The following is a 25,015-nucleotide window of genomic DNA, read 5'->3' on the forward strand; positions in this document are numbered from 1 at the left end:
GGAAAAACTTTGGAAAACAAAGATGGGATGCAAAATTTATGCTTGGTGAGGATATATCGTTGGAGGTGGAAGAAATAAGAGATCTAGGGATGATAGTGGATAAGGATCTGAAATTTAGGGGACATAGCCAAAATTGTGAAGACAACACAAAGGCTTCTGGGAATGATGAGGAGGACACTGACGTGTAGAAGTAGGGAGATTCTTGTTCCGTTGTATAAGGCTTTGATTAGGCCACACATGGACTATTGTGCCCAGATTTGGTCACCTGGTTTTCAGGTGACCAAATCTGCTGGAAAGCGTCCAAAGGTGATTGACTAAGGTAGTTTCTGACCTCCGGAATGTCGAGTATGAGGAAAGATTGAGAAGATGTAATTTGCAGAGTCTGGTGGACAGGAGGAAGAGGGGGAGATATGATAGAGACCTACAAGTTGGTAAGGGGTTGTTATAAGATCAATGCTGGAGAAGTTCTACAGAAAATAGTGGGAGATCATGGGAGAACTAGAGGTCATACCTGGAAACTGTATAAAGAGGGTGTGAGTAGGGGAGTGAGGGACAGGTTTTTTTTGTGCAGAGTTGTGAATGATTGGAATGCCTTGCGTGAGAGTGTGGTGTCTGCAAGGAGTTTGAATGTGTTCAAGGCATGGTATGATGAACTGTGTGTGTGTGTGATAAAAGGACCTCCCAGATGAGTCTTTGACTTCATGAGGTCTTGGGGTAATAATAATAAAAAAAGTTAACCGAAGAACATAATAGAAAATATGCAACATCTACATATGCAACAACTGATAATATTAGAGTCTTGACAGATAACAGATTAATTTGGAGGAAAATTATTGATCGGAAGTTAGTAATGGCATAACTTTTTCATGTTGTACTATCATAATTATCCTGTATGCCCCTGAGGATATATATCAGGAATTTGATGATGAGAAATTCAATGATAATTGACAAAACAAGCATTTGTAAATTCAGCTGAATAAATTTATATGGAATAAGAAAGAAATTAGTCAAAACACTAAATTAGCTGTATACAAGATAGTGTTTGGTGAACGTGGTATGTAACATTTGGGGCAATGTTACATACCACGGCATGGATGTTTGCAATTACTAGCATGTCCAAGTAAAAACAATATACAAAAAACTGTTTACAGTCTGGAACAGAATAAGCACTACTTAAATAAAACTGACAATATTAAACTCCTGATATTTTACTTAATTGAAAATTCTCACTCATCATGGACAAGAAGATGAGTGTTTCACGGCATGTGAATAAGCCTCATAAATGAATGAGCACTCCAGAAAAACGATAACATTAATTTCACAAATTCTGTCATTCATGTCATAAACATGAGAGTTTTAAAAATTTATAGCACATCAGTGCTCATCTTGTCGGTGTGTTTGGCCGAGTGGTTAGTGTATCTGCTCTCCAGCCAAAAGACAGCAGGTTCAAATCCTGCCATGGGCATGGATGTTTGTGATTGTCTGTGAAAATACTAGCAGTTGTGATGGTCAGTAGATGTCACTGGTGTAGATGATGAGGTTCGCTGTAGTTGGTGGATTGAGTGGTGAAGACGGAGAGTTGTAGAGCAGGTGTCCTCCCTTGATGAGTCTTTGGACTACCTGGAGGTATCATATAATAATAATAATCTTAATTGGTCTAATGCAATTAATTGTAGGATAATTTTGAATACTTTATCAATTAATTGCAACCAAATCTGTGCAGAGAGAGGGACAATGTGTTTGCTTGAAGATACTGTATATTAGCAATCAATAATGAAGGAGAATGCTATATTTGTTTGGTATATTGGAATTAATCAAAGGTGTAAAATTTGGAAGAGGAGGAAGAGGCTTACCTCATTCGACTACAATACTGTTTCACATCATAAATATGGGCAAAAAAATTATAAATTTATCACAAATTATATATTAAAAACTTGTCTATATCATATATAAACACTTGCCTACCACGTCAGTTCACACTTCAGGCAAGCAAAGCAGATCAAACTCAGAAAACAAAAACAGCAACTCATGATAAATGGTAACATTCAAGTAAATTGGTTGTCACAATAACCAATCATAGTTTCTACGTGCTATTATTATTATCTCAGAGCTCACCTTAACTCGGCTGCTAAGCGGTTTAAAACTACTAGAACATTAAAAATTTGATCCATTGAGCCATCTGTAAATCTTTTCAAAGGGCTCAAAGGTGTATGTATTCTGAACACACACCCAACACGTAAACATTGCGATGCAATGTTTACGCGTTGAAAGTGTCCTCTTCATGAAGCATTAGTATATTATGTTTACTTTTAGGAATCCTACGAATCTGGAAACAATTAGGGGAATCTTTAACGGGAATAAATGCGAAAATATAATATCAGTGATATTGCTATTTGGTGGATGAGCACTGCACACCAAGCACACCCAGAATATTCGCCCCTGGTATACAGTACTAAAACGTGTAATGTTACATACCATATAACATTACACTATAATTTTGTACAATATACTCTTAATTATAAATAATCTTAATGCACAATAATCACATATCCTTCGCTGGCTCTGCTACACCAACTAGAACATAAGTGTCTAAGTACCACCACTGATATAAGAACTTGGTGGAGCTCTCTTCTTACAAGACTACTGTAACCACGTTGGTGAATACATGAATAAGCATTATATTTTCCATTAAATAATATCAGGTTATCACTATGTGCCCAAATGATATTAATGAATAAGTATTTCATATTATCCAGTATTCAATTTGCATATTTGCAAATCTTTTAAATACAGGCAAAAATTATGAAGTAGACAGCAAAATTAATTATTTAGCTTTAAAATAATAATAATAATAATAAACCAGCTTTATTTGTTCAAACCATTGGCTATATCAAATTCTATCATAAAATGAGGAATAAGTGGTTATGTGTGTTTTATTAGGATCATTTTTTACTACAAAATAAATAAAACTAAAAAAATAAAATATGAGGGGAGAAACTGGGCATATCATATTGGTTACATAGTAAATGTTTCCAAAAACTAAGCTGATTAGGAAAAATAACTCACTTTTTTCTAACCAATTGTGGTGTTCAACATCAATTCTGCCTTTCTGAAGTAACCAAACATTTAATGCCCTGAAAACAAAACATGAATTAATTTTCAGTATGTTCCTTTGCAGAAGTTTTTATATTACTAAATTATTGCTGAAAGGAATATACCAAAAAAATGAATAAGTCCTTAAAAAATTGTTATTTTAAAGTCCATTTATTTATCAGCAATCTCTTTACATATTAGCATTTATATAAAAAAACAGTATTTTAAATAAGATCTTGTTTTCTAGTTTTTGCAATTGAAAATTATCAATGTAATACTGTAAGAATTTGTATATATTAGTTTTCGAAGCAGCCATGGAAGAATTATGACAGGAGGTGATGTATGCTGACATGAGTACTTGTTTGCAAAACAGACAAAAAAACTAATAGTCACACACATACAAGAATTTAAATTATTTAATAAATATTTAAACTAATCAACATAATTTCAAAAACAGGACTTCACTGATCATATGTTTTTTAATATTCACAATGAAAACTTGATGCACATGTGTAGTAAGGAGAGCTTGGATGAATTGTAGCAAGAACATGGAGGATGTCTCTCACAGTTGTTACATTACCTGAGGTGATTTCAATACACAAAGCTATTAAAAGAATTAACAGTATAACACAGCTACAACACTTGCTACAAAGAAATTTTGTGATAATCCCATGTATCGAAGTGGCTGTAGGCAGTTTGGCTTGGTTTATTTAGATTTATGGCCAAAGTGACTCAGGCTAAGGCTAGTGTCTTATGTATGTTAATTACATAGTGCTGCAGGCTATAACTTTTTAAAGCACGCTGGCTGCACTTGCAAGCGTCAAAGATACTGGGACATCTCTCAGCAAAGGTAGTAATTATGTTCTCTATGCAGAGACCATATAATTTCAGTGTTTTCATTTAAATACTCAAAATCTTGGATGTCAATGTATCTATGATAGTGAAATATTGATGCAGAAATCTTAAATCTTTACTTTTTTTTTTTTTTAACTTTTTGTTAATTTTCTTTCTGATCAGTGATGCATCAGTTATTGTCTTCTTCTATTATTACCATTATAATTATCTCTATGGAGTCAGAAGACCCAAATGAATAAATACATTAATAGAGAAAGCAATTTTGAGGGTTTCTGTAAGGTGTCATCCAATTATGTAACGCTACATTTCAGATTTGTTGAAAATCTGTCGCACAAAGCTACATAAAATGAATTCTCACTACAATCACAAAAGGATCCCTCCTTTTCTCAAGTGTTATGTGATTTAGGAAAGGTCATAATTATCTTCAAAAATTACCATCCCTTACTTATAGCTCTTGATTAGAGAACAACAGTATATTACATTTAGCACTATCGGTTTGCAAATACCGCCAAGTGAAATAACTACCTGTTCATTGTGAACATATATGAAACCTGCTCGGTTGACAGCCATTTGCTGTTAGTTTAATTACAAGACCAAACAAAACCTAAATTAGAACGTATATAACTGATAGAATTCTACATAATATCGTAACAAATGCTGAGAAATTTTAATACATATCCAAAAAGAAAAAAACTGCACCACGGCTTAACCAACCATCCAACATCTACAATTCATGTGCCATTACTCGCGCAAAAAGTATCAAAAACAGCGAACCCAAGCTTCCATTACTGCTAAGCAAGAAATTAAGATAATAAATAAATAACCCATCCAGGCCACTCTTAGTTGTTTGATTTAATATATTATTTTAAAAATCCGCATAACGTAACAGAAAAGCATATCAGTTTTGTAAGTAGTATACGAAAAAAAAAGCTTGATATTATTATTATTATTATTATTATTATTATTATTATTATTATTATTATTACATCCAATTAACAGCGTTCACAGTCAAAAAGTGACAAGAAGCATGAAACAGAATATTGATAACTGGCAAATGAGTTAATTCAGGCCCTACCCAAAGCCTAGGAATTGACTAGATATCATCGAAAAATGTGAAATGTGCACTAAAGGTGCAGTTTTCTGGAGTTGAAACCGTGTTATATCTGGGAGGCCCAACTTTTCCAGATTTTTCATAAATGTTCTTTGTATTGCTCCTAGTGCTTATAACAACTGGAACTTGTTGCTTTCTTGTTCCAAAGGTCGTTGAATTTCAATCTCCAGACCTATATTTGGTCAGTTTTTCATGCACTTTTTCTTCTACTCTACCACCCCCTGGTATTGAGATATCAGTAAACCGCACCTGTTGTTGTTGTTCAACTACAGTGATGTCTGGCAGATTACGCTCAGGATGCCCATCTATTTGAATTTTAATGTCCCATATCTTGATATTTTCATTTTAAATACATTTTTGAGCGTATTCCCAAGGGATTTTACAAGTTGAGAAACCGTATTTCCCGCACAAGCTCCAGTGTATGCCTTTTGCTACCTAACCATGTTTATAGTCTGTATGGGCAACCTTGCTGCAAGAATTAACTAGGTATCCATTGTTTCTTCTTTATCTCTCAACAGCTGGCATTTTCTATCATTACAAGTAATTTCAGTCTTTCCCTTTATTGCATTCGTTGGTAGTGCTTGTTCTTGAGCAGCAAATATCAGACCTGTCTTTTTCTTCAAGCCATTGCCAAGTTAAGCGACTGTCTACTTCCCCTTCAATATCTCTCAAATATTGACCATGGAGTACGTTATGTTTCCAACCTTCTGATATTATTATTGTTGTTGCCAAAACTTCAGAGAATCTCAAAATCATTTGTGGCATCATTCTCTATCATTAACTATCATTTTCTCTGCTTGTTATACCTTCCATTAAATTCCTTGATCAATTCCTTCTCAACCACTCATGCAATATTCTATTTATTTCCGAACGTGAAACATCTACTCTACACTACCTCTGGCCACACCCATGCTGAGCTTCCAGAAAGAGACCATTGTCTCACCCTCGTACTCTCATCATAAAAAGCATTCTATTGCCCTTATGTAATCCTCTCACTAACCAACATGTCTCTAACATAATTTTCTTTTTATTCAGCAAACTCAGTAGCTTACATTTCTTATCACCACATTCCACAATCAAAAATGACCTTGGTTACTAACTTCTATATTTTGTGCAATATGTTGATCTTCCCGTATAAGAATAATATAAAATCTGAACAACCAACCAACTTTTTATGTTGTTTCTCTTTCTTTCTTCCTTACCTCAATAACATGTTCGGAGTTCTTGCCTCTGCCCCTCATGTAATGTCACGATACCAAGTCTTTGTATCTTCTAAGCAATATCCTGATCTCTCCATAATCCAAAGATTTGGATTGCGAATAAGCTAACTAATTCTTCACAGACAGACAGACAGACAAACACACACGCACACACACACACACACACACACACACACACACACACACACACACACACACACACACACACACACACACACACACACACACACACACACACACACACACACACACACACACACACACACACACACACACACACACACACACACAATGTGTGTGTGTGTTTGTTTGTTTGTCTAACTCTCCCCTTTATCCGCTAACATGCTCATATTTCATACCGAATAAACATTATCTCAAAAAATTATTTATCTGTAATTGGGAAATAAGTTGAACTGGTATGGAATGTTATGGGCCCACAAAATATGCATCACAGCATACCCAATGAAAAGAAACGTTCATCATAAAGGGAATAAAATCAAAGTAATAAGGAATCACATACGACGGATTTCCGAAAAGTAAGATAACACATTTTTTCTCGAGAAAGTTTAATAATACGAAGTTGAAATACTTCAAGAAATAAGTGAACGTACAATGCTTCACAAACTTTCCATATTTATTGATGCACTTGTCTCAACGATACTTCAGTTTATATACCAGCACTGAATATGTCCATGACCACACCCAGAAACCAACATCTTACTGCCTGATAAACCTCCTCATCAGTAGTCTAATACCTTCTAGAAAGGTGTTTCTTCTGGGAGCCGAACAAATGGAAGTCTGAAGGCACTAAGTTTACGCTGTAGGGGGACTGATATAGCAATTTTCCAACAATTAATTACAGCGCAACCACTTACAAGTGGTGTATGCAGTGGGCGGAGTTGCGTTGTCATGCACGAAAATCACATCACGCCGCTTGTTCTTGACAAGCGGTGTGAAAGCCAACGTTGCGCAGTAAAGCTCTGCATTGATTATTCCTCCATTCGGCGAGAATCCACCAAGAGAACACTTTCGCGATCCTATAACACTGTGACCATGACTTTTCGGACAGTGGGAACAGTTTTGAATTTTTTGCATGTAGGAGATGGTGGATGCTTCTAAGTCAAGGAGTCTTGTTTGCTGTCCCGTGTAAAGTGATGAACCAACATTTCGTCTCCTGTGATTAGACGAGCGAGGAAATCCTCGTCAATGTCTCTGTTTTGCAACAGATTCTCCAGATACATTCCCATACTGGTTACCTTGTACTCCTCTGACAAATGTCGGGTCCACCCAGCAGGAGCAAGCACGCGTTTCGAAAGCGAAGGATCGTGAACAATTTCGTAAAGAGTGGACTTACTGAAGTTCACTACTTGTGCAATTTCACGCAGTTTCACTAAAGAATCTTCAAGAACGATGCTCTTAATACGCAAAATGTTTTCTTCTGTCTTGTTCGATGATGGCCTGCCCGCTTGATGCTGATCTTCAGTGTCACCAGGGCCTGCTTTAAATTCATTGCACCAAAAAACACGCTTGCTTCTTTGACACCGACACATACACAGCAACCAGTTTATCGTGAATGTCACTTGGTGAAGTCCCATTTGCTTACAAAAAACGAATAGTTCACAGACACATGTTTTCAACCACACTCGCACGATAACCGCCATCATGTAACTGGAATTAGTTGTGAGGCGAAAGTAGCGTTACTCTTCAATGACGGCCTATTTGAACATAATTAACGGGTTTATCTGTCCATGTTTTGTCTCATTCCCTAGACCCTCCATAGCTCAGTTCCTATAGACGAATTCCTTTGGTCAGAAAGACCTGGATCCGATTTCCGTCCGTGACGTGAGGAACCTTTATGTGATCTCTGTCCGCGCGTTTAGCCTAGTTGCAATGTGCTTCGCAACCATATATCTGTGGAAGGAGTGTCCTAGGTTCGATTCCCGTCGACTATCAGGAGCTTAAGGATCTTCCTCAGCCATAGCCAAGTTACCCGGTCTTGGGCGTGGACAGCAGGGTTTTCCCCAGTTTATATGGGGTTTTTCATCCCACAAGCAGGCAAACCCGCCCCGGGAACACACACGGATACAGTCAGGAATACTTAAGACAATCCCTCCAGCCATAGGTCTGAATTGTGAGCTATGCCGGTCTTGAGCCCGGATAAAAATAGGGGGGATTGAGGTGGTGGTGCCGTAACTCCTCGTAAAATGGGCTCACGGCCGTTGAATCACCATAAGAAATGAATGAATGAATGAATGAATGAATGATTCTAATCTCTTTAGATTTAAGGTGAGTTAGTTCGTCTCATAGGGTGGCAGAGGGAGGATTTTCATCCGGAAACTCGTGTTTTTCGTCGCTCAGAACAGGCAAACCGGCCTCGTGAATACACATGGATCTACAGTCATGAAATACATATACCTAATTCCTCATTAGCAGGGCTAAACCAGTCCGCCCCAAAGCGACGGAGGGAGAAAGGGGGAGTGGGAATCCCATACGAATAAATCAAATAAATCTCTTTCCCTTTCACCGTTATTAAGAGAAAAAAAGTTACCTTATTTTTCGGAAACTCTTCGTTCCTGAGTTGTTATTAAAGCTGAAAAATCCATACACATGTGCTTTTGTTTATAGGATATGGGAAATTCTAATGTTTGTCAAATATGCATGTAGTTTGACCATATGAAAAAGATATGATTATCAACTAGAGAGAGAGAGAGAGAGAGAGAGAGAGAGAGAGAATAGCATATACAGTTTCTAAAGCAGTGAAGAGAAAGATATAAATCTGGGGATAAAAAAAAAACAGCAGCAGCACAAAGCAATAATAATTAACTTTTATATAGCTCATGTACCTAATCTTGCCTTAAGAGCTTTTCCAATACTAAAAGGCTCTGGAGTAATAATGTTGAACAAGCCAGTAGTGAGACCATTTTAATTTCAATTATATTGGCCGACTAGAGAAATTTTTTCTGGGCGTTTTTCATCGGTTTAAGAGTCAATATTTAACACTGGTAAGTAGAGTTTCTCCCTACCAGACACTAGGGAAAATATGACACACTATTTCAGATATTAATAGCAGTACTGTATTTAGGAAGAGGAAATAGCAACAATTGTCTGTTTTACTCTCCCAGATGTCTTTAACATCATTGATGGACGTGAACTGGATTATCAATAAAGACTGAGGGGGTAGATACTGGCTGCAGGACCATTGTAACACACTAAGCAACCATGGCAATGCTTAGAAGTTTGAAGTTTGCCAACATAACGGATAACGCTTCTAGCAAGATAGATTTAACCTTTGGTTCTTAATTGGTTTCTGTAAGAAAAAAAAAGTAAATTAAGTTTGTTAAGTGAGCGCTTGGTCCGATATTACGGGCTAATTAGCAGTGTATTTCATACTTACCTTCAAAGTACTGTTTTGTGGCTTTTGTTACTTGAACACGTCTTCATCGTAGCCCACTGTCTGGTAGATTAATAAACAAGAGTGCATTTGCCAAAAAAAAAATAAAATAAAAATAAAATAAATAAAATAAATATTCGTCCTTTCGCATAGGAAGTTTGCGATATCTGAAATATCGGCTTCTCATTAAAGCTGTACATTCCTCAATTATTTATTGCTTATTTGTTTATTTTTACGTTTAAGTCCGCCATGTGTCCCCAGCTTGACGAACTTCTCGACAACATTAGTCTATCGTTTTGTATAGAAGCAGCTTGATTTCCGTGCCTAAACGACTGCATCGGTTCAGTGATGGCTAAAGTTGTCCTATCATATTGGTGTCCAAAAGCTAAGGACGAACTACAATTTTACCTCTATCCGAAAAAATTTCACGAATACAGCCAAATGTAGATACACATTTATTGCCAGCATATTAATAAATTCTTCTTCTTCTTTGGCACTACAACCCCCATGTAGGGCCTTGGCCTCCCATTTTTGGGTTTCCTAACTCACTACTCACATGCTCAATGGGAACACCATGTGTAATTGTCTGTGAAGCGTTCTGGTTAAGACCGGTAAGAACGGGAGGAAAAACCCCAGATAAAATGGGGAGAAAAACCCTGCAGTCCACGCCCAAGATCGGCTAACTTGGCTATGTCTCAGAAAGATCCTTAGCTCCTCACGTCAGCGACGGTAATCGAACCCAGGACACTCCTTTCCCAGGCATATGGTTGCGTAGCGCGTAACCACTCGGCTAACTGCGCGGACATACAAATTAAATTGCAAGACCTTTTTGGCAAAAGTTACAAATTTCCTGAGGGCGTGGTTAAGGAAGTAATATACAATGTTTACAGAAAACTATGCGGAGAGACATTTCATTAAGGAATATGTCCACCACGAACTGCGATACAGCTCTCCTGTCGTACCCAGGGTGACCACCACTAGTACTTTCGTATTAGATCTAGTACATTTTATAAATTTTGTGATATAGTATGTTCACTGACAGATCTAGTACTTTCTTCCTTCCTTCCTTCCGAACAACAACAACAACAACAGTGGGCCTGTTTACCTCAGTAGAAGTGGCGTTTGCACTCTACAGCATTTGACCGCACGATGAAAGGCGTTCGAATCTAGTCGCCGACTAGAGGAACTTTTTCTAAGCCTTTTCTCGACCTGTTCCAGAATTAGTCAATCTCTGGCACGGGCTAGCGGGTTTTTCGTCCCGTAAACTCAAGAAAATCGGCCGTCGAACCCACACTATTTTCAGACATTAAATATATTGTGTTAGGGTTAGGGACCACCAGATTGCGCCACTTACTAGCTGCCTTCTTCACTGCGCGCCGATTAATTAGTGATAGCCTTAGGCCAGCTATCTCTGATTGGCTACCAGCGGAGATTGAACTGCCCACTCAGTCTCTAAAAGTTAGACAGGGCTAAAAAACGGCCTCGCCTACATGGGAACAAAAAGGCGTTAGCTGATAATAATAACATCATGAGAGGTAGACATATAAGTTTAATATTTTTCTTTCTCCCACCTCTCCATATGTCACATTCAGTGACACAAGCATGATTTCTCTTTTTTTCCTTTTTTTTTCACTGTTCGCTAACCTTCTCTTCCCCCATGATCCAATACTCACGCAATCCGACTGGCATTAGCCCGCCAATGAAAATATATTCTTTGCTATTCAAACACTTCTCGCGCGATATAAGAAGTCCAGTGTTTTTATTAATTTTATTAACAAAAACTTGTTCAGTTCTGATCAAAAATACTATTATTTAGATTTTCCTTTTAAACATGGACAAGTGGCAAGAAAAATTTTCTAAATTTAAAATTGATTCTAAATCTCACTGGAAAAAGTGTGGTGCATCATTTAGTAAAGTACATAAATGAGCCATTGAAAAGGAAGATCTCAATGCTGATCCTTCTCCTTCTCACAAGAAACCACTGCTGACACAGGTAATTCAGATAAAAGAGAAAGTGGTGCTAGTTATGATTCAAATTCAGATTCAGGTTTACAAGGTTCTTCTAAAAAGATGAAAAAATCATATAAGGAAAAATTCAAAGAAGAATGGTTGGAGGATCCCATTCTTAAATCCTGCATCAATTCAGGCAAAAGTAAAGGACACACTGCTTATTGTAAATATTGTGATATAAGCATTAATGGTAGCAAAAGTCTAATGATTCGTCATGCAAACACTCCAAAACACAAGCAGAATGTAGAATCTAAAATAAGCACACCGGGTACAATGTCTTTGTTTAAGTCCAGTTCAAAATATCAATCGGAAAAAAAATTAAAGAGGCAGAATTAAGATTACGGGCATATGTTGCAGAACACAATCTGCCTTTGGCACTTATGGATACTCTTCCAACTCTATTGAAAAAGTTGCTCCTGATAGTGATATTGCTAAAAAAAATACAGTGTGGATGCACTAAATATAACTATCTCATAAAAAGTGCTTTGGCTGTATATGTCACCCAATGAAATATAATCTTATAAAAAAAGTCCCTTGATGAATGGACTCCTTTTGACAAAGGGAAAATTGAAACATTTATCAGCTACAGATTTTACTATTTCTCTATTTCTGAAGAGTTAATTAATTTAGCAAAATCTGCTAAAATAATGAATAAATACTTCCAGTGCTTTTCTTGTAAGTGGGAACACCTGCATTTATGTAAATATCATATTAAATAACTGAAAATTTAATGTTACATTATTTTAAATACTAAAATGAGACAAAAAATTATATTGTAAGTTAATACACATGTTAAGTGCTAGTTACAATTGGAACTCTTCTGTTATGATGATTGACAACTGTAGCTCTTGGACTCATAGATGACTAATAAGGTGACTTCTGACTTTTTTTTTCATATTTGTCGTACATGTGTTAATTTAGTACTTTTTTTTGTCAGCTTTACTACATTTTTGTTCCTGCATAGGTTGGTATAAAATATTTTTGCTGGGTGGTCACCCTCATCATACCACGCTTAGCACAAAGTGATTCAGGAGTTCTTGAGGCAAACTGGCCCACTCTCCTTCAGAACATAAGGCCTTCTTTGTTTTCTGAAGGGAATTTCAAACAACAATGCATCTCCCTATTGAGACCCAAACGTGTTCTCTGGGGTTGAGATCTGGGTAGCATTTTGGCGACTCGATCCAATTAATATCCTCGGTCTTCAGCAGTATCTCGACTGCCCGTGCACGATGTGGTGTGGCATTGTCATCCAAAAAAAAAGAAAAAAAAAATTCTTCGCCTACAGGACCAAGAATCAACCAAATATGATGTCTGAAGAACTTCGTTGCAATACTGTTCTCCAGTCATAGTCCCTTTTTCCAGCACTTTATAGCTTGATGAGTCCGTTAAGCTTAATGCCTACCACCACAACCCCAGCACTGCCGTGCTATCCCTTTCAAGAACTTTCTCGCAATGGGTAATCAGTAATTACCACATTCACGCTAGATTATCTAGAATCAGAGGAAAGACTATAAACGACTATAAACGCTAATGAACTCGTACATGTAAAGAGTACATTAGCCCGTTACCACACCACTGAAAGTGCAGACTACAGGCCTTTGGGCATATAGGCCTACTTATCCCAGACGTCTTGCCTGCATTTGTCGAAAAATACGAACTGACTTGCAAGCTGAACTACCGTGGGGCGTCGATTACATTTTGCTGTTATAACCAAAAATGTCTTCAAGCTCCGTTGTAGAGCGAGGTCGATCTCCTTAGCAAACGTCTGGAACACGTTTCATTGGTTTGAAACTCTGCCCAGAGCCTCAATACAATGCTATGTGAGATTCCACACTCTCTGGCAATATTAATAATTCTGCGACATTTTTCAAGCTTTCCAATAGTTCTCCCCACCCCCTCCCATGTAGTGATGCATTTGAGACATTACAAGGCATCCACGTTTATAGCTTTATTCCTTCAGGAAAAGAGCTGCTTTCAAACACAATTCGCTTAGCGCAGCCGTTTGCCCTTTGTCAGGTTGAGTCTATTACGTGATCCCTTTGTGTGCGATTCGAAAATTTGAATGCGTATCCGCTTTCTACTCGAAATTGTCAGTAATACAAATCGCCACAAACTGATTCGTCTGAATTTGCAGTTGTGATCTTCAGAAATATTGTTCATCCTTGGGTTTTGGACACCAGTGTATTTTGTTTATGAGAATGCGTTATCTAAATGGGATGCAAGGCAGAATCCTTTGTCTAGCCATATCCCTAAGCCAGGAGTTCACAGCCTTTTTGGTCCCCGTACCCCCTCGGCTTTTAGTAAATTATCCGGAACCCCCTATTCATTATAATAAGAAATAAATTCTTAAGTTTACCATGCAGATTCAAAGAATATAAGAAATAAACAGTAATTAAGGTTTCATAAAAGCTTTATTCGGTAAATAAATCAATTACATTGTCATAAAATTGTAAAATCATTATTAAACTGCAGTAAAATCGACTAGTGAAACACTTGACACTGTTTCTTATCCACCAACAGTTTTATTCTTGGTACACTTTTTGAAATAGATACCCGCATATCATGTTCAGGCTCCAGTATGTTTCTTGTTTTGGACTTGATTGAAAACAGAACTGAGAATCATGATTCACATAGATAAGTTGTTATAAATAGAATCATAGCCATGTAAGCACGTTTGGTGATAACGAGATATGCGTCTCCAAGTGTACACCAAAAATTTCGTAACTTCATTGATTGGAATTCAATTCAGAGTTTCTCGTTATTGCGGATATCAATTAGCTCGTCTTTCACTGGGTCGGTTTCACTGATTTTTTCTAAATCAATATGAAAAGTGTTACGTATCCAAACTTCATTCACTTGGTCAGGAGGAATTATTCTTGCAACTACCTCTTTCAAAGTTTTTAAATGCAATATAATGCTATCACGAACTTCCTGTTTTAGTTCATATGCCGGAACTGAAGTGATTTCATCAAGAGATTTGAAATTGGCAAAGTTACCTAACTCCACCCTTCTTCCCCAGAGAGTCAATTTTTCTTGAAAAGATTGTATCTTTTCTTCAGCCTCCGCGAGAATGACATCTGTACCTTGCAGTGAAATGTTCACAGAATTAAGAATTCCAAATACATCAAAAAGATAAGCCAGAGAAATCTCCAAGTTTGGATCTTTGAAATATGAAGCAAAAGCAGGTCCTTTTTCGACTAAAAAAATTTCAATTAAATTTCTAAGTTCAAAAACCCTTCCTCTGGATAACCATCGTACTTCTGTATGAAGCAGCAGTACGATATTATCTGCTCCAACTTCTTCACACAAAGATTTAAACACACGGTGATTCAATGCTTTTGTTTTGATAAAATTCACAACTTGAACAACAACATCCAAAAAGGCTTTAAAATTATGTGGAAGTGTTTAGATGTTATAGCATACCGGTAAAGGATGCAATGGCTTGTAAAAATATTTGGGTTGATTTCTTTAACTAAAGCGGGGAAACCTGATTTTTTCTCCAACATAGCGGGAGAACCATCAGTACAAATAGATTCTACTAATTACCATGAAAGGCCATTTGAAAAAAAAAAATCATTCACCAAATTCATAATGTCCACTGCTTTCTGTACGCAGTTAGAGACAAGAATCTGTTCGCAGTAGAGACATCAGTTGATTCATCCAACTGTAAACTAATTCTTGCCAGACTTTTCTTGATTTCCTACACTACCTGTACACGAATGTCTTCTGACATTTCTCGAATCCGATCAATCACAAATTGCATTATTTGATAATGGTATCTGTGCAATTTTCTCTTTTGCTTCTTTACCACACATCAACTCAACCATGTCCATAGCACACGGCTTCACTAATGTCTTAGCAATTGTATGTGGTTTCTTTTCTTTGGCGACCCTCAATGCGACGTGATAACTGGCCTCCAGTGCTGGTTTCTTCATGGTAATAAATCCATGGTCACGAAGTGTGATATTCTTATCAAATCGTGCTCGTTTTATTCTAAATAAGGACTCTGACTCGTTAGAATGTTCGGGATGAACATTCTGTAGATGCTCTCTCAGTTTTGATGGCTTCATACTGCCGTTGCTGAATATCTTGGAGAAAATGAAGCACTACGGTTTTTGCACACCTTCTTTGTCAAGCACAAAAGTAAAACCATACTGCACATATGAATCTTGGTAACAACGTTTCTTTGGCATGGTCATTCCTTGGGTCTGCAAAAATAATATTTTTTTTGTATATAAATCCTGATCTAACCTTTCATTTTAAAAATAAGCTAAAAAATAAATAATATTTTAATGTATTTAAATCTTGATCTATCCTCATATTTTTAGAATAGGCTAAAAATAAACTATAAGCTACTTACGATTAGATTAAAATTTAGTCAGCAAAAGTGAAGTCGGCAAAAGTAATTTAGCTAACCTATGTTTTCCCTGAAACGTGTGTACTGTGAGCATGTCGAAATGAAGCAGTTGTATTATAAATGTTTTTTTTTAAAAAAAAAAATCAGCTAACGCCTTTTTATTCCCGTATACGCGGAGTAGGCGAGGCCATTTAGCCCTATCTAACTTTTGGAGACTGGGTGGGCAGTTCAATCTCCACTGGTACCAATCAGAAATAGATGGCCCAAGGCTATCACTAATTAAGCGGTACTCAGTGAAGAGAGACGGCTCAAATGTGCCGCCATCTCGTGGTCCCTAACCCTAACACAATATGTTTAATGTCTGAAATAATGTGGGTTCTACGGTCGATTTTCTTGAGTTTACAGGACGAAAAACCCGAGTTTCCGGGAGGAAAAACCTGCTTGCCTGTGCCAGAGATCGACTAACTCGGGAACCGGTCGAAAAAAGGCTTAGAAAAATTTCCTCTAGTCTCCGACTAGACTCGAAACCAAGTCTTCCTTCGTGCGGCCAAGCGCCGTGGTTGGCAAACGCCACATCCACTGAGCTACACAGGCTCACTATGTTTTATTAATATATTAATGTACCATACATTACATCATGCGCATGCGCAGGAGGTGCAGTTGCCTCAGAGGCGAGCCTCCAGTGGGTGCCGATCTGGCAATTTCACTAGCTATCTTGAAATCTTAACCGGGTATTTTGAGTTATCGGACTCTGCAGATAGAAAAAAGTCTATGCAATCTCACTGTGTCCGTGTCCGAAAAGAGACCTGAAATGTTGCTGGTGTGGCTGACAGACAGTACTAACATGGAATAGCCCGGAAATATTGATAACATAATTATTTTTTGGAACATATTAATACTATCATAATATACTTATTTACCTGCTATTCACCGTACCCCTTGGACAAGCTTCCCGTACCCCCAGGGGGTTCTGGTACCCCAGGTTGGGAACTCCTGCCCTAAGCACTTCGTAACTTACTGCATGGGGACGGCGGTGTCGAACATAATGGCATCACCTTCGGGTGCGCAGGTTTCCACAAAACCTACAAGACAGAAGAGCAATACATCAAAGTTTTATTTGCAACTATTGAAAATTATTTAACAATGTTGACGAAGAATTTTAGAAACTATTTTATAACCGATGACAGCATAATGGCAATGCACGAGTGAGTTAGAAACCCATTTCAAATTACCCCTGAAGGTTTCTCAATTGAAGAGGAACAATTTATAGACTTCACGTGAAATGGCGAAATCAAAAGACAATTTGCATCTAAGTCGCAGGTTGAATTTTGGGCTGGTGTTGATGACGAATTTTCTGCACTAAAGTCAAGAGATTTTCGTGCACTTTTGCCATTTCTAACATCTTATCTTTGTGAAATTGAGCTTTCTCCAGTGGCTGCCTTAAAATCAAAATATAGATCTTAGTTAAATATAGAAAGAGAAATAAGAGTGTCAATTTCCAATGTATCACCATCATATGAAAGGCTTTGCTCCACAACACAGGCCGAGGACACCATTAATTTTTAGTCATTGTTATTGTTAAATAAAAAAATAAATCAGGTAACGCCTTTTATTCCCTTATAGGGAGTAGGTGAGGCCTTTATATTCTATCTAACTTTTGGAGACTGAGTGGTCAGTTCAATCTCCCCCGGTAGCCAATCAGAGATAGCTAGCCCATGTCTATCACTAAGTATAGCAGCCACCGATGAAGAGGCTGGCAAACAAGTGCTGCCATCTCTTGGTACCTAACCCTAACAAGATATGTTGCTGTCTGAAATAATGTGGGTACTACGGTCGATTTTCTTGAGTTTACAGGAGAAAAAACCCTTGCCTGTGCCAGAGATGGATTAACTCGGGAACCAGTCGAAAAAAGGCTTAGAAGAATTTCCTCTAGTCGCCGACAAGATTTGAAAACCATGTCTTCCTTCGTGCGGTCAAGCGCCGTGGTGTGCTACCGCCATGCCACAGCTACACAGGCTTCCTTACAATTTGCTACTTCCTTAAGATGTTTTATTCTAGTCAAGATATAATAGTCAATCTGTGAACTGTTTCTAGATGTTATCAAATGTCAAATGTTCTTTCCTATTGCAGAAAAACGAGTTCACAATTGCCAGATCAAATGCTACCCCGAATTCCCCATTCCTCTCTCCGTTTTGGTTCATCGTTCCCTCTCCATGTCCGCCATGCACCCTTTCAGTTCTTATTGTCGTCCTATGTGTCCATTCAAGTCTCTTCCGACAGTTACCATCTCGTTTTCTTCAAATTCCCTCATTTCTTCATCTAACACGTTCCAGAACTCATCTTTCTCCTCTGCTGTACAATGAGCTTGTAGGGCGTATGCACATATGACGACCACTTGCTCTTTTCCAATACCCATTTTCATTTGCATGATCATGTTGTCCATTTCTCCTACTCACTTCCAGTACTTCCCCCCTTTATCCTGCTTGACTCGTCCACAATTCGGACACCATTTCTTCCCTCTTTATTCGCTCGGAATAGAACAATTTATACCCATCTCCCAGTTCCTTCGCCTTTTCCCTCTTCCACCTTGTCTCCTGCACACATAGAATGTCCAACTCTTCCTTGTCATGTTTGCCACCTCCCTTCCCCTTTCAGTCATGCTTCCAACATTCCCTCCGCCCGCTTGGTTCGCTTGTTTAACTGCATCTGCTCCTGATGCGGCAGCCTTCGTCCATTTCTCGCAGCTGTAGGGAGATGTAGCTGCGCGTCGCCTAAGAGGTAAACTAGCCCTCGTATCACTTCTTGACTCATTAGTAGAGATAGCAGTGAAGTTTTACGACCGGATGCCCTTCTTGACGGCAACCCTCACTATTTATCCGGGTTTGGGACGGGCACGACCTATTGGGACTAGCTTATTCCCTTCGGTGATTGCATGAGACGAAATGAAACAGCAAAATAGAAAAGGTTCACGTCTAGCCCTCGAATACTCTAACAGAATTGGGGGATAATATAACAGATGCATATTACATGAAGTAAGGCATTGTCCAGCATCAGGTACTTCGGGTTTGCCACGCCCGTACGCACTAAATTGAGCCCTTGAGGATCTACTCTCCAGTGTTCTGTTGTGCATAATTCTGAGGTTCGAACCAGCTCTATTTAATTTGTCGAGAAATTTTAAGAAGTTAAAATTGGATGGTCTGTGGATTTAATATCATTGGCTAAGCCAGTATTTTTGAATTTGGTAATTCAAAAATACTGGCTTAGCCAGTATTTTTGAATGTTCAAACAGATTTTCTAGACATCTGTTGTATCCTTTAAAAATAGCTTATCACAGTCCCTTACCCATAGAAACGGTCACTACTAGAACAGGTTTTGATAGACGATATTAATTACTCGGAAAGAAAGGTTTGAATGTTGTAGCAGGATGCATTTAGATTTTTAGCTACTGTCTGTTATCCTGTTGGATTATATAAGGTCTCTTGTGGATATGCTTGCATATCGTACTAAGTAGAACAGGTTTTCGCAACTTATCTTTTTCAAGATTCAAATTTTTTTTATTATTAAACTGTACTATCTTAACGCTTTTATGCTGTTAATATCTCTAACCACAAGCAAGACTTCTACTTAAAAAGGTTTTGTAAACCTGCAGCAAATTAGAACCTTCAGTGGGTTAAGGATTTTTTTTATTAATTTTATATATATTTTCACGTAGTCCAGAAACTCTGCTCTAGAGACCAAAGACAAAACTTTTCTCCAGCCTCTTCAGGCCTCCGAGTGGTTATCGTAACCGCTTTCCAACCTACAGGCTGCGTGTTCGAATCCCCCAATGGGCATGGATGTTTGTGATTGTCTTTAGGTGGAAGATGAATTTCAACGCCCAGTGTAGAAGACCTGTTAAGTTAAGCACTCAGCCAAACTAAGCCGTAATGTGTGCATTTCGTTTATCGACTACTTGTTGAATGAATGTTATTAAAACATGGGAAAACAAGGAATCACACTTAGTAGTTATTTAAGAGTGTAGTTATTAAGGGCTTGCGGACTAGGTTCTTTAGTTGGAGAGTGGCGAACGAGTGGAATAGATTGTCAGAATTAGTTGTGAGCGCCCAAACAGAGTGAATGTTTAAGGAGATGTATGATAGGTATTGTGTTAATGGACAGTGTGTAGGTTTCCCGAGAGCTCACAACAACAATAATAATAATGATTTGCATATCGTATATCTGGATATTCCAATTCCAGCATCACTGCTTATCTTACTTTCTCTTGAATGTTCATTATGCATTTCCCTGCTATCTGCATTTTTTTTTACCTCCTACTGCTTAAGTCCGCATTGTTTTGTTATTTTCCCTGTGGTAGAGGTGCTTCCACACATTTGCCTTAAGATCCCACGCAGATTCCAAAAAGACCACATAGAGAAATGGAAGTTCTCAGCTAGTTTCTGCATACTAAGCCACTTTCTAGCCTTAATTCTTCCTTTGACGATATTGGTATGAATATCAAAATGAAACACTTAGTTTTCGTGTCATGGTTTGACTGTCCCCTTCAGAATTTTGACCTAATAATTTACAGACTATTTGACTGATAATCACGATTTTTATATCAATATCTTGCGCTTGATGCCTGAAATCATATTAAAAAAATAACATATAAGAAACAACAACAATAATTGTTGTTATTGTAAAACTTTACATATTATCGCCTGAGGAAATGAAGAAAATGTCAAGGAAACCTAACGTTTTTATATTAGCTACAAGCTGCTTTTACTTCAGAAATGAGTTAGCAGCCATTGTGAGTTTGAGATTAGTTAGACTTACGTGGAGTCAACTAAGACGCAAGGAGAATTTTTTTCTTCTTTTTTTGCGAGATGTAGGAAAAATCTGAATATGGGATTCTGACTAGCCTTTTCAAACAAAGGGTATGTCGATTACTGGACGATGCACTACAGTGTCGCCTGCCTGCCTGCCTGTGTCTTGGTTAATGTAAGCATTATATTGATCACGGAATGCGAAATATTGTATTTTACATTTTTGTGTCTGGTCCGATATTTATTTGCTTATGTATTACATATAAGAGCTTGTTAAATGTGGCTGCATAAGCCTTAATATTACATCTGATCTGTGGCAGAACAATAAGATTTATGAGAGTATCTAAACAGTATACAGTATGCTTTAAGGGGGAGAGTATCTTTCGCTTTTAGCGGGAAAAAAAATTTTTTTTCAAAAAAGGAAATTTTTATTTATTCGTGTGAGAGATTATGCATTTTATGACTGTAGATCCGCGCGCGCGCGCGCGCGTGTGTGTGTGTGTGTGTTCATGGACCAGTTTGTCTGTTCTGAAAAACCCGACTTTCCTGGTGAAAAAACCATCTACATCCGTATGAGACCGGCTAACTCATCTTTAGTCGAAAGAAACCAGATAAAGGTTCCTCACGTAATGGACGGGAATCCGACCAAAGGGCTTCGTCTATACCGACTGAGCTACGGAAGTTCTAGCTTTAGTTATTAAAACTAAAGATAGAGCCGCCGTAGAAAATTTAAAACTAAGACTTCATGACTACTTTATTACCAGCCTATATATATATATTTGATGGTCAAATTTTAACCTACATGGCTCAGATAAATTTCAGTATTCCAGACGAAGGCCTGGTGGACCTTCACTATGGCTCTTCTGATTCACCAATGGTGCGAGATTCCGTTCGAGTAAACAGCATGGCCGGCTACATTACCTACAAAGAACTCTCAGAGTTGATGGCCGCGTTCATATCTTTATAAAAAAAGTTCCATATTTAAACAGTTTAGGGCATCCATATTTAAACATATGGATGCCCTAAACTGTTTAAACCATATTTAAACAGTTTAGGGCATTTTGAAAACTGTGCAATAGTATGCAGGCTGCTTTCCAGCAAAACGCAAAATGCATTACAATGAAGTCAAAAAAGTGGTCCAACGAAATACTGAGAAATAATAAGCATTTTGGTCAAACAAAATTCTGCATTTATATATTATTTACTGCATGTTTAATGTTCAGTATAGCTCATAACCAGTGGCGGCTCGTGGCTTGAAATCGTGGAGATGCTGCAACTTTCGAAATATACATACCCACTGTAAGTACAGTGTATACGTGTTTGGATAAAATATCAAAATTATGGTAAAAATTAAAAAAAAAAATTAAACATGAAATATCGATATCGATAATAAACACTATTGTTCATTATCGATAAAATTATATAGTTTGGTATAATTCAAAATTACTTAAAAATAAAATATGACACTGTAGTAAACACAGTGCTGCTAGCGTCCATCGCCCTCCCTAAGTGCTACAAGATGGATTTTTATTATTTTTTATACAAAATAAGAGAATTGTATAGGATTACTGATGATAAAATTAAATATTACAAGCAAATAAAAATAAATTAATAAATATATTTATATATATTTATTAATGAGAGCCGTTCCTGCTCATAACATGAAAAGTTTCGTGAAGCATTTTACATAGATGCTAATATTTTAGATGCTACTCTTTTTTTTTTTTTTTTTTTTTTTTTTTTTTTTTTTTGTGAAGAAGTGGAACTTTAAAAACGTAACCATTAGTTTGATTCCCAGCCTCACATTTGTACGCTAATTTAACACTGAGCAGAATTACTGACAGTAGCCTTTTTTAACTCCCTTTTTAAAAATATTATGTATTAGAAAGCTGGATTAAATTTTTCCAGTTCTAAAACCCGAAAAGCTAAGAATTAGTGCACTTAGTCTATTTTAAGTCACAGTCGAATGTTACTCGTGCACATGAAACATATTAAAGACAGCATTTGTTGTGTTGTGTGAATTTTCACGTATGTGATTTTAGTTTGAAAATACGCTAGTAATAATTAGAAACGATGTGTCTTGTGCTATTAGACTACTTGTATCGAAGTTAGGCTCTAAATGAATTATTGCTTCAAAAATTACAAGATTGGCCTTTAGACAGGGATTTCCTGATTGTCTAATCGCGAGCCCATTCACGGTATTAATATTAATGGCTATCAGCTTGTTCTTAGATTATTAAAAAAAAAATGATGCATCAGAGAAAAGAACTCTAGATACTGAAAGATTCTTACGATAGTTATTCTTTCCAACAAATATTCTCCCTATACGGAAACAACATAGGCGTTAGCTAATTTTTTGACAAATATTTCTACATCTTGAGATGATCCTATCGAGGTTAAAAAAAGATTTCAAATTAAAGCTGCGATTGCGTCGATTTGCCGAAAAATATTCGACATAATAGTTTTCGAATAACAGCTATACAGGAAAAACTTTTAATTCAGAAGGAGAAGGTCAAGTGCCAAAGCTCCTGGTGAGTACAATACGGTATAGTGGATAAAGCGGGCTCTAACTTCTATAACGCGCTAACATACGAACCAGATCATTACCAGATCATTTATCAAGTAGAAGATGGCTGTAACTACACAAAAACTGTAGGTTTACAAAAATGTTCTAATTTTATTACGCATGCTTATTTCAAGATAATAAGTAGGTGAGATCGATTTCTTTCTATAACTCTTTCCAGAACCAGCGCGAGGGTCTTTGCCGCCCGCATTCAATTTCTATCTTAGCCCCCCCCCCCTCATAACGATCCGGGCGTGTGTGGTTCTTTTGCGATAATAAAATTTAAATTATTTGAAATTTCTTAAATAAATGTTGACAGAACAGACACACACATTGGTTCGCTAAATGTAACGAACCGGGGATGTTGACTAGGCAGGATAATCGTTAAAAACCCGAATATTCAAAAAATTCTCAAAAGTTAAAGCAAATTTTGATAAAGCCACTTCACTTTAATCGTTAAATATAATGATACAAGGATTATAGCCTTCTCACCGAATCGCTAACAAAATTAAAATGAAGTTTAATTAAAGTTAAAATTTATTTGAACTAAAGTTTAAAAAATTCTTGCATTTTACAAGTTACTAAATTCTTAGTAACCTGTAAAAAATTTTTAATAATTTTTATAAGTGGAACTATCTTTTAGGAAAATAAAAGAAATTCAAGATAGATGAGAAAATAAGAAAAGAATTCAGAAATAATTAGAACATTTAATATAATTATTCAAAAAATAACATCTTTACAGAATAACAGAAAATAAATTAAATTACATAAATATACTTAAATTTTTTTAAATTAAAATTTTAGGGTTTTTGATTTTATATTCATAAAATTAGAAATAATAGTCTTAACGTCTAATTCCGCACATATATCATTTTCAATAGCTATTAATGCCAAACTAACAAGCCTATTTTGTGACATACTTGTTCTTAAGTAGGTTTTAATCAATTTCAACTTGGAAAAGGAACGTTCACCGCTCGCTAAACTAACAGGTAAGGTTAATAGTATTTTTAAAGCAATTGAAAAGTTAGGGAAAGATAAATTATTGGACACAATAAAATTAAGAATATCGAAAGGGTTTTGAATATTTAAATTATCTTTCCGAAAAATATCCTGGAAAGCACATAACTCGTCATATAGTTCTATTGCATTTACGTCTTTATTGTCGCCGTCCTTCAAGAGAATCTCTAAATCGTCACAATTTTTTCGTAAATCTTCGTTATTAATTTATAGTAATCTATACAAGAAATTGAAATTATCATAATATATCTTTAGTTGTTCAAAACATTCTATTAACTAACACATTGCAACGTCTAGAAGTGTATAAAACACATTCTCTCTAAATTTATCTTCTGGCGATTGTAGCGTTTCGTCATGATGCTCGTAGTCAAATTGTCGTGTCTTCTTTCGTCGTCGAACTTCCGTACCAGTTTTAAATTCTTGTTCTCCATCCACCTCTTCATTCAGTTCTTTTGCCGTTTTTAGAACTTCTTTAAAATTGGTATCTGATCGATACTCTTGTAAGAATATTTTTAAGTTTTCGATAGATTCTAAAGAAAGTGTAATGTTCATATTTTTGTCTTGAAGCATTTTACTCACAGGGTTTATTCTGTTAA

The 25,015-nt window shown here is 36.8% G+C and overlaps 3 protein-coding genes across 7 annotated transcripts in view; all 3 read right to left on the reverse strand.

Annotated features, from left to right (window-relative positions):
- The window catches only part of LOC150104537 (uncharacterized), a 195,127-nt gene extending 190,395 nt beyond the window's left edge, over positions 1-4,732 (reverse strand). For 2 of the 3 annotated variants that reach the window (XM_090395742.1, XM_090395744.1), the window contains exons 1-2: positions 4,474-4,726; positions 3,067-3,134 (exon numbers count right to left, since the gene is read on the reverse strand). The gene's annotated coding sequence lies outside the window, so the exon portion shown is untranslated. Of the gene's footprint in view, positions 1-3,066; positions 3,135-4,473 lie in introns of all 3 variants that reach the window. The other variant, XM_090395743.1, reaches the window with a different exon arrangement.
- A 9,340-nt stretch (positions 4,733-14,072) lies between these two features.
- The window catches only part of LOC150104538 (protein ZBED8-like), a 125,711-nt gene continuing 114,768 nt past the window's right edge, over positions 14,073-25,015 (reverse strand). For all 3 annotated transcript variants that reach the window (XM_090395746.1, XM_090395747.1, XM_090395748.1), the window contains 2 exons: positions 16,958-17,119; positions 14,073-15,888 (listed from right to left, as the gene is read on the reverse strand). In XM_090395746.1, coding sequence (XP_090251872.1) covers positions 15,427-15,750 — 324 coding nt within the window. In that variant the 5' untranslated portion in view covers positions 15,751-15,888; positions 16,958-17,119 and the 3' untranslated portion in view covers positions 14,073-15,426. The remainder of the gene's footprint in view (positions 15,889-16,957; positions 17,120-25,015) is intronic.
- Positions 14,426-15,239, reverse strand: LOC150104539 (zinc finger BED domain-containing protein 5-like). The gene is made up of 2 exons (XM_090395575.1): positions 15,227-15,239; positions 14,426-14,877 (listed from the first exon to the last, which is right to left on the reverse strand). The coding sequence occupies exons 1-2, from the start codon at positions 15,237-15,239 to the stop codon at positions 14,426-14,428; spliced, it is 465 nt and encodes a 154-aa protein (XP_090251701.1).

This window comes from Typopeltis vanoorti, chromosome 7, assembly GCF_054136105.1.
Source record: "Typopeltis vanoorti isolate ZY-2024b chromosome 7, IOZ_Tvanoo_1.0, whole genome shotgun sequence".
NCBI lineage: Eukaryota > Metazoa > Arthropoda > Arachnida > Uropygi > Thelyphonidae > Typopeltis > Typopeltis vanoorti.